At 44.3% G+C, this 17,250-nt stretch overlaps 1 protein-coding gene across 3 annotated transcripts in view; it reads right to left on the bottom strand.

Annotated features, from left to right (window-relative positions):
- RAD51B (RAD51 paralog B) overlaps positions 1 to 17,250 on the bottom strand; it is a 591,188-nt gene that overhangs the window by 71,224 nt on the left and 502,714 nt on the right. The window contains exon 11 of one of the 3 annotated variants that reach the window (XM_074955521.1): positions 4,781 to 4,809. The exons of the other annotated variants lie outside the window; for them this stretch is intronic. Coding sequence (XP_074811622.1) covers positions 4,799 to 4,809 — 11 coding nt within the window. The 3' untranslated portion in view covers positions 4,781 to 4,798. Of the gene's footprint in view, positions 1 to 4,780; positions 4,810 to 17,250 lie in introns of those variants that run through there. 3 annotated transcript variants of the gene reach the window in all.

Genomic DNA, 17,250 nt, shown 5'->3' with positions numbered 1-17,250 from the left:
ACAGGTGCATAAGATTCCTTTTCCTCTCTCTCATTCTTCTACTAATGAGTATTTTTGTTAATAGTTTGCAGATAAGGAGGGTGAAAGCTTATATTTTCTTGTCAATCTCAACAAAAGCCACCTTTGATATCAACACATTTACAATTTCCCAGGTAAAAAAAAGGAAAACCATCTTACACGTCCTATGAGAGATAAAGCAATGATCTCAAGTTACAGTAAAGCTGGAAAGCAGGCTGAGAGAAAAATAAAATGAAAAAAAGTCAACCCTGAGACAACTCAAAAGATTTCTGCCCACTTTGAAGAGGCTGGGAATCCCCACAGGGTTCCTCCATCTAATTGTCACTCCCACTCTATCACTGAATGTATATTGCACTTTTCAGCTGAGAATCTTAACATGGTTTTACAGATATTAACTACCTACACTTCACACCCCACCTGTAGGATATTCTCATTTCGCAGCTGGAGAAACCAAAGCTCAGAGGAGTTAATTGACTCGCCCAAGGCTACAAAACAGAACGCAGATTATGCTCCTTTATGTGAGGTAAAGCAGGGGTTCTCAACCTTTTTCTTTCTGGGGCCCCCTCAACATGCTATAAACACTCTACAGCCCACCTGTGCCACAATTGTTTTTCTACATGTAAAAGCCAGGGCTGGCCTTAAGGGATAGCAACAGGGCAATTGCCTGGAGCTCCACACCACAGAGGGCCCTGCGAAGCCAAGTTCCTCAGTCTTCTGCTTCAACCCCAAATGGTGGGCCTTTGGCTTTTTGCCCTGGGCCCTAGCAAGTCTAATGCCAGCTATGCTTGGTGGCCCCCCTGAAACTTGCTCACAGACCCCAGGGGGCCCCAGACCGCTTGTTGAGAACCACTGAAGTAAAGGACCCAGGTTTCTGATCTAAAGACAAGTTTAAAAATCAAAATCCATTCACCCATCAAGTATTTTCTGACATTTTCCTTGTTTTCAAACAAGAGTTTCCTACCCCTGCTTGATCGCACTTTGAAGTCATAATGCTGCATCTCTAATCCACATTGTGACTTCCATGGAAACACACTGCAGGTCACAAAACACAGAAGAATTTCATCTGTGCAAAGTCATGCAGGAGGGAGGAGAGGATGGGCAATTAACTTATTCTAACATATCTTCAACACAACATAGGCAACAGATGATGCTATTTACTTTGCCACAGATTTTGGGTACATCGTACATTAGAGGCACACTATTACTATTACCCATCACCCACTAGTATAATGATACATTGCCCTTCTATCTAAGGATCTTAAAGTGCTTTACAAACATTAATGAACAAAGTGATTTGCCTAGGGTCATCCAGTGAGTCAATGACAGGCCCAGAACAGAACCCAGACATCCTGACTTCCAGTCTTACTGTTTAAACCAGTCAGAAATGCTTCTCTCTATTCCCAAGATGCATGTTTTTGTAAGACCTTAAAAGTAAAAAGAAAAGGAGTACTTGTGGCACCTTAGAGACTAACAAATTTATTTGAGCATAAGCTTTCATGAGCTACAGCTCACTTCATCGGATGCATTCAGTGGAAAATACAGTGGGGAAATTTATATACACAGAGAACATGAAACAATGGGTGTTACCATACACACTGTAACAAGAGTTATCAGGTAAGGTGAGCTATTACCAGCAGGAGAGTGGGGTGGGGGGGTGGGGAGAAGAGGAACCTTTTGTAGTAATAAATTAAGGTGGGCCATTTCCAGCAGTTGACAAGAACGTCGGGGGGGGGGGATAAACATGGGGAAATAGTTTTACTTTGTGTAATGACCCATCCACTCCCCGTCTTTATTCAAGCCTAAGTTAATTGTATCCATGTGTGGGGGCTGGGGTTTGCCTCTTCCCTTCTGGCTGCTGGGAGGGGAAGTGGTTCCTCCTGTTAAAGTGTCTTTCTGTATGGGAGAAGGAAAAGGCTAGAGGGAGCCACACCCCCTTGTTTTTGTAGATGGGAAGAAGGACAACTTTCCTGTGATCAAACAGACAAAGCAGAAAATGCTCCTGAGATAGGTGTTCTGCTAACTCTGCTTGTGATCCTGTGCAAAGCTCCAGTCATTTACACACTAACCTAGCTGCAAGAAGTATGCAATATTTTAATAGAGCGCAGCAGTCTGAACACAATTAAAGATTTGCCAGTTGTGCTGCTGTATACTCATTTTAAGCTTGCCAAAGAGCGACAGTCGCTCCAGCAAAGACTCCTTCTGCTTTCACATAAAGCAGAGCCTGACACTACTTTACAGACATCTAAGAAATGCCAGGGCTGTGAACAAGTGAACTAAGACTCCTTTATCCTTGCGCCAAAGTGCAATGATAAAGAGGCGAGACTTGCGTGGTTGGCTGCTATCTCCAGTCACACCTCACTACTAATCCCTGTGATGAAACAAGGCACGCCTTGGATCTGAAATCCTGCTCAGGTCTGTGTCCAACCTACTGTACAGAACACATGCCATACCCTGTTCCTGTTGCAAATGATGAAGAACAGAAATTCAACATAGCAAGCAAGCATTTGATGTAACAGATTCCACTCTGATGTGATGTGGAGCCCACAAAGTCCAGTGAGAGAGAATCCTGCAGTTTTGCACATCTGTAGTGTTTCTCCTCAAAGGATCTCTTTACTTCCATTAATTAATTGAGCCTCACACCACCACTTCAAAGTATATCATGGTCCTCATTTTATACCTACTGAGAGACACAGCAAGTTAAATTGGCCAAGCTCCCACCAAATGTCAAAGGCAGCGATGAGGTAGTCTCCAGTCCTTGTGCTCTTGCTCTCACCACTAGAGGATTCTCGTTCAATATCTAAATGCTAGCTTAGCTGGTCTGGCCCAGCAGAAATGACCCGGGGGGATGGGTGGGGGTGGGGGAGGAGAGGAGAGAAAACAGTTTCTGAAGTTTAGAGTTTCAGAGTAACAGCCGTGTTAGTCTGTAGAGTATTTGTTAACTACACCTGGCTGAAATAGGGCTGGCCTTCCAGATTCAATTCTTGGGCCTAGTTTCTCTCTCCCCAGCTGGCAGGGTCTGAGTGCTTCTGTGGTCACATGCTCAGGGGAAAAACAAAACAGGCCCATCAAGTCTGTCTTAAGCAGAAGCCAATGCTTTGTGCCTTAGAGGAAGGCAAACAAAACAAAGTAAAAAACCAGAAGCCCCACCATAATGCTCTCAAGCCCACTGTGCAGTAACCAAGGAAGCAACACCTTATGTTATTTACAGCAAACTCTTCTGGCTGATGAGGGAGAGGTGGTGACAAACTCTAATGGAAATCCTGCTTCCAGTCCTCCTTTCTGGGAAGGATGGTAAATGTGACAGATTAGAGGTTATTAAACATCAGGAAGAGATGAGGGGATACCTCCAAGGATTGAGAGAGGGCCCCTGGGGAGTAATGAGATGAGACAAGTGTCCAAGAGAAGTTCCTGCTGGTCTGTTTCTGAAAGGCACACTTGCTGCTCTGTCCAGTCCCTTCTCCCTCTCCTCCACACAGACTACAGTTATGACAGACACAGTTTTCTTAATCAACATTGTGCAGCCAGTCAAACCAAAGGCAGCTGAGCTTGGCTGTGAGGAGGGCAAAGAGCCCAGGGAAAGTTCAGCACAGAGAGGGTTAAAAAGCCTTCCCTCTGCCACTTCAGCTTGGCGCCCAGAATATAGATTACTCCCTTCAAACAATAGCAAGTCATCATGGGGGGGAGGGGAGGGAGAGAAAGAGGAGGAGGAGAGAAGGGTATTATTTTCTTTCCTCTGCAGAGCTAAGGGGCCTTCTCTTGCAGAAAGCACAGCAGGAATAATCCAGCAAGGTCAGAGGAAGAGTCAGGGGTCAGAGGGCAGGGCAGGTCAACCCTAGGCACCCAGAGCTGTGAGCCAGTGGAGCGGGTGAAAGGTCTTTTTCAGTCTCCTACAAACCCCCGTTAGAAACTTAAGATGCACTTAGGGCGCAAGTTGGATCACAGTAACATGGAGTAGCAGGCAGGAGACGCATCTGTCCCATGGTCCTGAGTGTAGGGGTGGAGGAAGCGGGGGGGGGGGGGGGGGGGGGAAATAGGATAAAATGTATTATGTTGACTGGTTTGATTGCGTTCTGTTCTGTGTGTGACGGACAAGTCCAAATGCATTGGGAAGAAAAGGAAACGTAGTGGCTTCTTCTGTAGCAAGGGCTGTGTGTGTAAGAATTGTGTTTAGATAAGCAGAGGGGAGACCCTGGATGAATGACACAATGAAGGGGAAAATGGGCAAATTAAAAGGAACTCTCATTTCTAGAATTTAACCCACAAACATGTTTTTCCAATCCAGGAGAAAGAACAATGCACAGCAATTAGAGAAAGGGACTAGCAGTCAGTCAGGCCTCTTCAGTTCTATTCCCAGCTCTGCCATAGACTTACTCAGCTTGATTCTTCTCTCTTACACAAATGTCATTCAAGATTAAAGAAAAGGAGTACTTGTGGCACCTTAGAGACTAACCAATTTATTTGAGCGTAAGCTTTCGTGAGCTACAGCTCACTTCATCGGATGCAAGCGAGCTATAGCTCACGAAAGCTTATGCTCAAATAAATTGGTTAGTCTCTAAGGTGCCACAAGTACTCCTTTTCTTTTTGCAAATACAGACTAACACGGCTGTTACTCTGAAACCATTCAAGATTAACTCTACTGAAGTCAACTGAGTCATACCACTGTAAAACTGGGCCTAATTCTCTTCTTTTTGTGGCAATTTCCCCATCTGTAAAAGGGAGATAATACTTCCAGTAATAGAGTTGAAAGTGCCTCCCCATGACTGCCGAGTCAATGCACGAGTTAGGGTGAACCTGTGTGGAAAGAAGAAGTTTCGTTTAGATAGTTCTTTCTGGCCCTCTTGTTCCCAGACTACAGAGTCCTGTCTGCATCTAAAAACCTCAAAAAAGAATCCCCTTTAAATCTTTACAACAGTCCTGTTTCTTCTCCACCATGAAAGACATTACACTTCCTTACTGGTCATTAAATTCTCTCCCCCCTGCCCTTCACTTGAATCCAAATACCACATGAGTTGAATTTTCAAGGTTACAACATCCAACTGATTTGAAATTAAGCAAAATGAGCTTGCCCAACCCATTATAGGGCTTCAGTCCTTCTACGCCTACATTCCCACAAAACAAAATAATTAAGAGGTGCACACACACACACACACACACACAAAAAGAGAGCCAGAGAAAACTCCAGGTGTCTTATCTTAAATACACACTTCTGAACCTGCCAGAGGAGAGAACAGCTAGAAAGGAACAGAGGATTTCCCATACTAGATCAGGTCTATCCAGTCTAATATCCTGTCTATAGCAGTTCAGAAGGAGGTTTAAAAAAGGGGGCAAATGGTGATAGAAGGAGAGATTCCTTCCTTCCGCCTTGGACACCAACACAGCCAACTCTTATACTCAGAACTTTTCTCCCACAAATGTAGGCCTCCTTTTCTCCCATCTGATCTCACTTATCTCACCATGGTTTCTGGCCAGTAATTGGGAAACAAAGCTGAATCTAGCAATAGGCAAAAACTGATGTTTGGCTCTGGAACCAAACTTTCTTAAAATTTAGGATTGTTTGAATCAGGGGTTTTGGTTTAACCCATTAGTGAGATAATTAGTCAGATGCAAAGTCTGGATCCAGATCTACCCTTCCAAAGATCCAAACCCTTGAATTCCGGGTTCAGGTTCATCTATGGTAGAGTGTGGGAACAACAAACAAAACAAAAATCCACACCACAAAACAGGGAAGTAAAGAAAAGACACCCTGCAACACAGTTCTTAACTCTCAGGAGAAGGTGCCATCTCCAGTTTCAAAATACTTCCTACTTGTGACTACATAGATTCTGGTTATGAAGGAGCTAATCCCACGTATGAAAGGAAGGGGGATGGGGAGAGAGGAGAGAGAAAGACTTTATTCCTGTTACAGACAATGTACTGAGAGAGTCTCTCCTTATCATATTTGGCTTCTGAACAAAGACTTTCCTCTTCCTCCTCCCTACAAATCATCAGACCTGAGACTAACCCTTTTGAAAGGGAAGAGAGCTGGTTGTCATCTCTCGACCAAAAGATTGCACAGGTTAGAAGAGGAAAACACCTGGTGCTAAATTCTAGTGCACAGGCACAGCTCCATTTTTGTGCATGAATGGCTTGGATTTGAAGCCAGTGTGTTTTTTAATTACTTCTTTGCATAATTCATGGGCTTTTTGTTGAAACTGGGTCACAACGTTACCTTTTCCTCCGTGCTGGGATTATTTGCTGTGTCAGTTTATATTGCTTACCCCCCCCACACACACACACACCCCCTCTGAGCCAGGGTCAAGAGTTGTAAACTGTTTTCTGGCTTTGGATCACTCTCTTTTGGCAGGTTCTTCACTTGGAGATGAAGCATTGTGTGTGGTGTTTGGGATGCTGAGCTGCCACAGAGGGACACAGAGCTGTTCCAGTCCTCCCAACTGACTGGATAACAGAGCTGCTCTGTCCCTCACCACCACAGGGACCTCCCTTTCAGACATCAGAGTTGCCCCATTCTACGGCACAGCAAGTACACTGGGCTCCTCTCTCCTGAGCAGCCACAGGGACGCAAATCTACCCTGTCCTTTGCTACCATGGAGATGCCAAGCTGCCAGCACAGAATCCTTACATTTCTTACAGCTTTCCTGCCTTTGGAATAGTTCTGGATTTGCACGCAACAGCGAATGTAATGGCTTCCCCTCCCCTTCACTTCTTCCCACCAGCTCCCTCACAAATACCTCTGCTCTTTTGATATAACTAAAAAAGGAAGAATTTAGCAAGACAAAGAGAAAGATACTGACACACAGGAAGGCCATAAAGAATTTGCTAAGCTCAGGAGTCCTCAGCCCATCAGGATTCCTGAGGAATAGTTCTGTTCCGGTACACAGCCTGACTCTGATCTCAGAGAAAAGGTTTTTAACATGTCAATACAAGGTCCCCACCCATTTCCACATGAGCAGCATTTCTGTCCAGCCCTATATTACCCTGACTGGACTGTACATGGTTCAGTGTGCACTTAGATTGAAGTTACTCAGCCTTTTAAACCAACACTGAAAGAAAAAGAAAAACAAAGGAGTAATTTCCGTTTCCACTATGCTGTCCCTTTCTACTGAGTTTGAACTCATTGGCCATTTAATTGCCCAAGCTGAAGAGGGGCTGCTCTCTTGTCCCTGACCTTGAGTATAAACTCCAGTCTCGTCACCCCCATTAGAACATTCTGTGTCTGGACTCCTGCCCTCGGACTGGTTACAATATGCTCCTAACAGAACTGAGTGAGGGGCTCAGGTTACAACTGGAAACCCACAGCTGATCAAAGCTCTGCACAGTCCAAGGGAAGAGATAGGGGCCAACTAGGACTGCCATCACATTTTATTTCAACAACACTACATTTAATTTGTTCAAACCCAAAGACCTTATGGCTGCAGAAATTTCTATATGGGAATACAACCCGATAACAAAACAAGATCTAAGAACTGGGGTAAAAATAACTCCTTCCAAACCTCCCCGCAACCATAAAAGAGATGACGAGCCACTGAAGTACACTGGTGTATAATACTAACACCCAGCTCTTAATCTTTAGATATAAGTGCTTTACAAAGGAGGGCTGTATCATTATCCCTGTTTTACAGATGTGGAAACTGAGGCACAACAGGGCAAAGTGACTTGCCCTTCTGGGGGACATGGGTAATAACAGAACTGGGAACAGAACCCAGGTCTCCTGAGGCCCTGTCCAGTGCCCTATCCACTAGAATATACTCCCTGCCTGTTGAAATACAGAGAATTCCACAGTACCGGGTGTTCTGTGTACAGTCCCCAACCCCTCCCTCTTGGGATTATATAATGCAGAGTGGTCAGCAGTTCCAGCCCCACTGAATGAAGTTGCTGCAGATCATCCTAAATTAGTAATGGCTTTAAATACTAAATACACTCAGAGCAAGTTCATCCTGTAGGGGTCAAACTGTGCACTGCAGGGTCCCGCAGGGGTGGCAGAAAGAACTCACTGTTGCTGCCACTGGAGCAACTCCAATGCTGGTAGTGGAAGTGCTACTGTACACCAAGTGCCAGCAGCCATGAGTTTAACCACCATGCAATTCAGACTTGCTCTGCACAGGTCTAAATGACACAGCAGCTAAAACCAGCAGCTGCCTAGAGCCTTGCTTGCATTAGAGCTGCCACTATTTGTGTCACCAGTGGCAGTGCCACAGTATTAGTATCAAGGAACTGTTTTTCAGAAAGAAAATTAATGTAGCCAGAGCCTGAATGCTGTGTGAAGTAGTCTCTTTGCATTCCTGCAGTTTTAGCCTTGTTTCAAGCTGACACTAGCTTCTGCCTCATCAGTTAGCAGATGAATGGCCTGGAAGGAGTTTTTAAATTAATTTCTTGGGCATGTAATTCTGGGTGTCATGGGAAGTACAAGGAAAGGTTTGCTTTGGACTGCCTGGGTGCACAACAGCAGTCTGCTACTCCTGGTTTATTTTGTTTTCATAGGTTTCCTTCTATAGTCCCTCACTTCTGCTCTGTTAATGTGCATCTCTTTCCCCTCCTGCCTCTCTCTCTCTCCCTGCATTTGTGTAGGTCTCATTGGCAGATCTATGCCCACTATTTTATTGTGGATTTGTCCCCGACTAGCTGGGTTACACTTCCTAATTATAGTGCTGATCCTAATTCCTCCCCACCAAAAAGGGCCATTGCATTTCATTTGCAAATACAAAGAATCACTTGGCCTTTGCAACAAACAGATATGATAGTTTGGTGTGGGAAGGTTTTGGAAACACTAGCCCTCCTGCCCTTGAACTCTTTTTACGTGTTCACCATTTGCAGACTCTGTTCTCCATTACCATTGCTGAAATGCTACAGAAGCTGCCTGTCCATTTGCTCTCCTTGGCAGTAGAAGCTCAGGCGCAGCAAGTTCATTTGGGAAGCTGTAAGCTGGGGTCAGGGAAAACTGCTGGCCCCATTTGGCTGTACAGACATTGGCAACTGCTGTTACAAATCAGACTCGGCCTCCTAGAGCAGGCAGCAGACGTGCAGAATTGGAAAAAAAAAGTCTCAAAATATTTTTGGTGCATTTGCACTTATCAAATATCACATCCTAAAACCAGAAATTTAGGTAGGATCCCTTCCAAAAAGAAGGGGATTTCAAAAGCAAACTCAACCCTACCCTCACAGCAGACAGAATTTCCAGCCCTTTTTGAGAAGTCTCATACATCCCCCCAAATTCTATTCCTCCTCTTCTTCCCCTCCCTCACTCCTCACATGGTCCTGCCAGAAATGGCAGGGGAGAAAGAAGAGTGAAAGGCAAATTTCTGGTACAATTAAAAGCCACAAAATGTCCTCTCATTTTATATATATATATATATATATATATATATATATATATATATATATATATATATATATATAAAATACACACACTCTCTAGTTCCACTGCAGATATTTGGAGATATGTGAAACTGGGCAGTTAGTGATTCTGGCAGCATATGAACTACACAGTTCAGGGGCTGAGGAGGGTGTGGGCCAAGCTGAGGTTTTCCAGACTGCCTTACCAGATGGGTTAGAGGAGAATGCATCTCTCGAGGCCTAGAAAGGTGGAGTCTGAAGCAAAGTTCAATGAACATTCTCCTTCTCCAACACACAGTAATTAACATGGCATTAAACACAATTTTGCCCTCAGTGGACTTGTCTGAGCTAGAAAATTTTATTATGTTAGAATACACATTAATTAATGTGACTGTAATAAATTGGGACAATCTTAGAGCACCCTCCTCCTGTCAGGCCAAGCTTTATTCTGCTGGGCCAGCTGCTCACTCCCTTCAACTGAGTTTCCTTCAATTCCTTAAGAAGCAATTGTCAGCTGGGTAATTTCTATAACTGATCCTTCTTAAACACAAACCCACCTTTTACAGATTCTTACTTCAAAGTCTATGCAAGCATAACAGTCCCTTCCCCAAATCAGTCTTTTGCACCAGTAATTCCCATAGCAAGATTTTCTGGCCCTTACTTCACTGCCTCAACACTCCAGGGCTCCCCAAACAGTTTCCCTCTTGCCCATTTGGTTTTCTGAAGCAGTTTTTTCTCAGCAGTAACTCCAGCAGCAATCCATTTGAAACACTGCCCAGGCCCTGGCACTTGCAACTTCCTAGAGTCCCCCCTCCCTTATTCCTGCTGCCCTCTTTTCTAATGGTCAGATAATTAAGGTCCACCTCTTTCCTCAGGTGCAGGGGTGGTGGGCTAATCAGGCAGCCAGGCCAATTCCAGGCCTCTGACTGTGGAGGAATGTTATCCCTTACTCCATAGTGATCTTAAATATAACTCAGCACACAGTATAGACAGGGACTACTGTGTTTAAAACCACAGCACCTGATCATGGTTAACTACAAGGACTGTCATGTTTAAAACCATATCAAATTGCTGTGGTTATCCCAAATGTTAAGGAGACTAGCTGACACAATTTTAAGTGAGACTATACTTCTCTACACTGAGTGCTTAGCATAGTGTTAGTTAACATGTGTTCTAACATAATGTAGTATGTCAGGGTGGATAACTCTAGACAAGTTTAAACGTGCTGACGGCTTAACACTATCCTCTCTAGAGATAACCATGATCAGGCTAATATGTTTTTAAACATGATTATCACTGGCCACACTAAAAACAAAGTAGTGTTTAACACTGTGTTAGTTCATAGGTGTTGCATATGTCTTCACTGCAGAGCTCATGCAAGATATAATAATTTTATTAAGATGATGTTGAAGTAAAAAGAAAACGGTACAGAGTTTAAGCATAGAAGTTTCTGGTTATCAGGGAATAAGGTACAGATTATCAAGGGGTGCGAAATTCAGTTTAGGAACGGGTGGCATAAGGAATACATAATCTGCAGTCTCCCCCATTGGGGGTGAAAGTTTAACGGGTCAAAGTACAGAGATTGAGATATGGGGGTATGTCGTTCATATAATGGCTGTGTTCAGGTGTGGAGTATAATGAGTGGATACCATGAGGATGGATTTACCCTCATTTGGTGGGATTTAATGTTCGGTGAGTTTATGGTTCCAGTTCATATGGTCCAATGGAAAAAGTCTCTCAGTCCCTTTCCCATAGTTGATGTACGATGTCGTACTGGCTCAGACCTCTTGGTACTGTCCGTGGCCAGTGATGTGTTCGATGTAGATGTCCCTGGACCATCGGATGGTGTCCGAGACCATGAGGTGCCGCATGAGCCGTGCATAGCATCTCTACACTCACGTTACTTCTCTCCAGTTAGCCTAGCTCGGGTGAGAGAGGCCACACTGCAAAGTAACACTAGAGCTGCTGTGTCTGCACTGGAGCTGCATTCACCTGTTTATGGCACAAAGACTTCTGGGAGCATATCCCATGGTTATCTGCACTGCAATAGGGTAGGAAATTTTGGGAGAACTTTTCTGGGATGAACTTGGGTGCCTAGTGTAAGCCTTCAGCTATTTTTAGCATGCTAGCATGTGCTCTGCTACCACAAGTCTATTTATGCAGGCTGGCAGGAAGCTGCAGCATAGACATACCCTTAGTTAATATGTTTTCTAATATGCTGATTTCTCCCGTTATAGACAAGCCTCCTATGAGGTCACAGAATGAGTAGGGATTTTAGTCCTAGGACTTTTTGCTGGAAATGCCAATAAAAAAAGACAGTTGTGGAATCAGAGAAATGTAGGGCTGAAATGAACCTTGAGAGGTCATCAAGTCCAGACCCCCACGCTGAGGCAGGACCAAGTATACCTAGACAATCTCTGACAGATGTTTTTCTCACCTCTTCTTTAAAACATCCAATGATAGCAATTCCATAACCTCCCTTGCTAACCTATTCCAGAACTTAATTTATAGATAGAAAGTTTTTTCTAATATCTAATCTAAATCTCCCTCGCTGCAGATTAAGCCCATTATTTCTTGTCCTACCTTCAGCAGACATGGAGAACAATTGATTACTGTCCTCTTTATAACAGCATTTAATATATTTGAATACTTATCAGGTCTCTTCTCAGTCTTCTTCTCTCAAGACTAATCAAGCCTTTCTTAACCTTTCCTCATCGGTCAGGGTTTCTAAACCTTTTATCATTTTTGTTGCTTTCCTCTAGACTCTCCCAAGTCTATGCACGCCTCTTCCTCGAAGTGTGGCACCCTAAATTGGACACAATACTCCAGCTCAACTTGCCCATTACCTCTTGTGTCTTACGTATGACGTTCCTATTAATACACCCAAGAATGACGTTAGCCTTTTTTCCAGCTTCATCACATTGTTGACTCATATTCAATTTGTGATCCACTATAACCCCCAGATCCTTTTCAGCAATACTGCTGCCTACCCAGTTATCCCCATTTTGTCGTTGTGCCTTTGACTTTTCCTTTCTAAATATAGTACTTTGCACTTTTCTTATTGAATTTAATCTTGTTGATTTCAGACCAATTCTATAATTTGTCAAGGTCATTTTGAATTCTAATCCTGTCCTCCAAAGTGCTTGCAGTCACTCCCAAATTGATGTCATCTGAAAATTTTATGAGCATATTCTCCACTCTATTATTAAAGTAATTAAATGAAAATACTGAATACTACCAGACCCAGGATAAACCCCTGTGGGACCCCACTAGATATGTCATACCAGTTTGACATAGAACCATTGACAACTACTCTGAGTAGGTTTTACAAGAAGTTGTGTACTCACTTTATAGTAATTTAATGTAGACCACTTTTCCCTAGTTTGGTCATGAGAATGTCATGTGGGACTGTGGCAAAAGTGTACTAAAATCAACGTAAATCATGTTTACAGCTTCCCCCCATCCACTAGGCCAGTTACCCTGTCAAAGAAGGAAAAAAGGTTGCTTTGGCATGATTTGTTCTTGAGAAATCCATGTTGGCTATTACTTATCACCCTATTATCCTCTAATTGCTTACAAATTGATTGTTTAATAATTTGTTCCGGTATTTTTCCACGTATCGAAGTCAGTGACAACTATGGTGATTTTACTGACAGGAGCAATTGTCCTTAGGAACTGGACCCAGGCCACCAACTCATTTCACATAAAATATAAACAAGTCTTCAGTATTAATTGCTGTTGGTTACCAGTGACTTTAGTTAGATTTGAATCAGTAAACTAGAGGAGAATGATTCTGTATCTCATTACCAATCCCTTAAACCATCTAGTCCCCCAGATCCTCATTTTTAAGAATGGTTGTTTTTTTGTCAGTGTAAAAAATTGAATTCTACTCAACAATGTTATGGGTCCTCAATGAAGGCAGCATAACGAAGTCATGAGGGTGTGAAGAAAGCTGTTCAGGAGTTATTTGGAACACAAAAAAGTCTCAATCTTCTATAAATTAACTGGGAATATTTTTGACAGTCTTCTGACCAAACAACTGAACTACAGACTTGCTGTGTAGCCTTAGGCAAGTCACCTCATAGTTTATCACCTCTGTTTACTCCAATCTAAAATGGGGATACTACTACTAACTAGAACTGTATAAAAGAGTGACAAATTAGTCATGAAATTTGCCATCATTTCATCTGAGGCACTTGCCAACTCCTTCAATTTTGTATGTTTGCAAAATTCAGTGAAATGGTTATCTTTATATTCAGAACTTCATTTTGGCATGCTTTTCCTGCCTAGTCACCTTCACTTGAAAATTACTCAATTTCCATTCAAAAAAATCTGAAAAAAAATTCATGAAATTTTAGTTTACTGATATTAAGACAGTGTTTGCATTTGTAATAAAATGCAGCCCCATGCTCCCTCCCAGTTCAAATACTTTCACTGCAAACATTTCAGACACTTCTTGATACCACACAGGGGACAGTGTCGCTTAATTAATGTTTAGATAGTGTTTTCAGATACCTGTATAAAGGAGGTGATTAGATGTGCAAAATAAAATAATAATAATCAATGCCCTATATATTCTCTCTAGCAGGTTCTCTAGGATCCAGGATTCTGACCATTGAAGGATTGTCAATCTGACAAGGGACTATGGGATCAAGTGGCTGTGGGATACAGCCACACCAGTGCAATTTCTCTCTTTGCAGAAGCCCCTGGAAGGCTAAACTCCAGTGACTGGCACAATCCAGTGTATTTCCTCTCTGTCCAGGGGAACACTGGATCCAGTGATCTGCCCCCACCCATGTGCTTGCCCTCTGTGTAGATGCCCTGTAGTCTTTGGAGATCTGGCCTTGCTAATGCTTTCAGCTGCAATGGGCTGTAGAGAAGCTAAGGACAAATGAAGAAAAAAATCTGCAGATGAAAGTCTGAGGCTGTGTTTTCCTTTCCAAAGCGCTGCTACATTCCTATAAGCCTGTGGCTTCCTGCATCCTGCTGGAGTTTTTCTTTTCTTTCTTTTTTTTTAAAATCCTTTCTGTGATATCTTAAGAGGAAAATGTCCAGTACTAACAGGAGGCATTTTGTTCTCTTTATTTCTAAATGGACTTTAGCCCAGTTACTACAGACTGAGTCACTGTATAAACAAATAAAATAAAACGTCTTCTGTTATGTCCCTCTGGACAGGTCGGGGACACGTTATGCTCTGCTCTCTCTCTTGCCTTCTGGAAGCATCACTGGGTTTGGCATTATACTGCAATAATAAAGAACATGCTTTTTGCTGTTCTTTTTTAATATGCCCTGGTAATTCCAACAATTTGATATCCCAAGAGTGCTGCCATTTCATTAGCAAAATAAAGGCACCGGGGTATATCTTTGGGCAAGCGATGAAACTAAGGAAAGGAAATGTAGGCTATTAGGGAACAGTGGATCTATGTGTCAGTTACTGGGCTTACTGAACCTCTGACCCCTCCTGGTCTACTTGAACGCATCCCCTCTGAGGTCTCAGGCCTTGAAATATTTCCTCTCTTGGGATGGAATTATGTGATTCTCTCACTTTTAGAACAAGACTTGGCTGCAGTCCCCAGCAGCTAGCTGTGATTACCTCAGCAGGTTCTAGCTAGGTTCAGTACCTGTAGTCCTTTCCCTTCCAGGAGCTATGACAAGTGGTGTCCAGTCACCAGACAGCCTTCTTAAAGCAAAGATTTGTTTATTTAAAACTCAAACATCCCAGAGAAAACAGACCTTAAAATAATAACCTGCTTTCTCTAAGGTTTACTGGTCCCTGGAAGTTGGAGAAGGCCCGAGTTGCTTTCAGACATCCTGCAGGGTGCGTGTCTGTGTTCCATGCCTAGGAATAGCACGTTCACGATTCCCTCACTCTTTCCAGAGGGTCTTTTGAATTGTTTAGTGTCCCTTTGATGTCTAGGCTCTCAGCTTGGCAAAACTGCTTTGTAACTTTGGGATGGAGCCTGGAAATAGGCCATTATCCTGTAACTGACCCCCAAGTGTTGGAAGGTTGCTCATCTAGAGCAGTGGTCACCAACCAGTGGATCGCGATCGACTGGTTGATCCTGGAGCCTCTGACAGTCCATCTCCAGTTGCTAAAAGTCCGGCAATTCCTTGCCTGCCCTGGCCCCGCGCTGCTCCCGGAATCGGCCAGCAAATCCCTGTGAGCAGGGAGCGGTGCAGGGCTGGGACAGGCAGGAAGCCTGCCTTAGCCCCACTGCGACACTGACTGGGAGCCACCTGAGGTCAGTGCTGCCCAATGGAAGCCCACACCCCTCCCACACTCCAACCCCCTACCCAAGCCCTAGCCCTGAGCCCCCTCCTGGAGCCAGCACCCCATACCACCTCCTGCACCCCAACCACCTGCCCCAGCCCTGAGCCTGCAGCCCAAATCCCCTCCTACACCCCCAACCCCCTGCCCCAGCCCTGAGCCCCCTCCCAGAGCTAGCACCCTGTATCCCCTTCTGTAGCCCAAAACCTTGCCCCAGACCAGAGCCACCTCCTGCAACCAAACTCCCTCGCAGAGCTTGCACCCCTCACCCTCTCCTGCACCCCAACTCCCTGCACCAGGCTCAGCTCAGAGCCTCTCCCACACTCCAAACCCCTTGGCCCCAGCCCAGAGCCTGTACCCCCTCCCGCACCCCAACCCCCTGCCCCAGCCCGGTGAAAGTGAGTGAGGGTGGGGGAGAGCGAGCGACGGAGGGAGTGGGGATGGAGTGAGCAGGGTGGGACCTTGGGGAAGGGGCAGGGAAGATCCTGGGTTGCACTTAAATTTAAAAAGTTATCTTGTGTTGAAAAAGGTTGGAGACCACTGATCTAGAGCCACTCTGTTGCTTTCCTGCTTGTTTTTCCAACAGCACCTCTATTAAAATAAACCAATACAGTCACACAGGAAAGTTAAATAACTCACTAATACAGTAACTACCTCACTGACCAGGTTACACATAGCATTCATAAAATTATCATATCTCCCTATTCTTAGATTTTTTACATAGTAGCTCCTCATCTGCCATACTATGAGACTGTAGATCACATTCCAATGGAAATGGTGAAATGCCCATCATCTGGAATGCCCATTTAAAACTGACCCCAGCCTCGCAGGGAAGGAACCAATGTGTTATGTGGCTCCTGGTGGGAAGGAGTAGCTGACCAAATACATATTGTGTGGGTGGGATTTTGGAGAAGTTTTAGTTTAACATCATTTTGGGAGTTTTCTTTGCCTGACACAACTAACAGCCCTCTGAGGGCTGCTCTGAGTTGTGCCAAAGGCCATTCTGGCTGCTGGTGATTGCTGGAGTGCAACAGAACTCTTGCCATGCCCCTTTTCCTTGGCTCTATCCCTTGTGCTATGGGCAGGGAAGGGAGTGGCACAGAGCCAGCCACGCTAGCTCCATGCCACCTGGGGATTCCTCCACACTGGGGCAGTCCACAGATGGTTGAGTAAGACAGCTTTATAGCCCCTTTGCCCCTCCAGAACACTATATGATAGGCCAGATTCTGGCCTGCAGAGAACAAGTCAGAGGAAGGGACTGCTTCTCCAGTGCCTTGCATCTTGTGTATTCATTTACACCTGTGCATAGTGAATGCAAAGTGAGTATAAACTGTTACCATTCTGATCTGATAGCATTTTGCACCCAATTTGAACTCACTTTGCATGCCAAGATGCACAGGGCAGTGAAGAACCAGGCCAAGTGGCGTTCAAAGGTAGTTATTAAAACTCACCCTTACACTGCTCTGATCCTGGTACTATTCTGAGTACCTCTTCCTCCCCAGGCTGTCCGAGAGCAGCCTGAGGACTGCTCTGATTTACGCTGGCCTGTAAGAGCCATAAGAGGCAGAAAACGTAGGCTGGGATTGGTATAGCATAGAAGTGGCCCAGTCCAACCTCCCTTTCCCTTGCTATGG

Source organism: Natator depressus, chromosome 6 (assembly GCF_965152275.1).
Source record: "Natator depressus isolate rNatDep1 chromosome 6, rNatDep2.hap1, whole genome shotgun sequence".
Taxonomy (NCBI): domain Eukaryota; kingdom Metazoa; phylum Chordata; order Testudines; family Cheloniidae; genus Natator; species Natator depressus.
The sequence above is the reverse complement of the archived record's forward strand: the minus strand, read 5'-3'. Positions and strand labels throughout refer to the sequence as shown.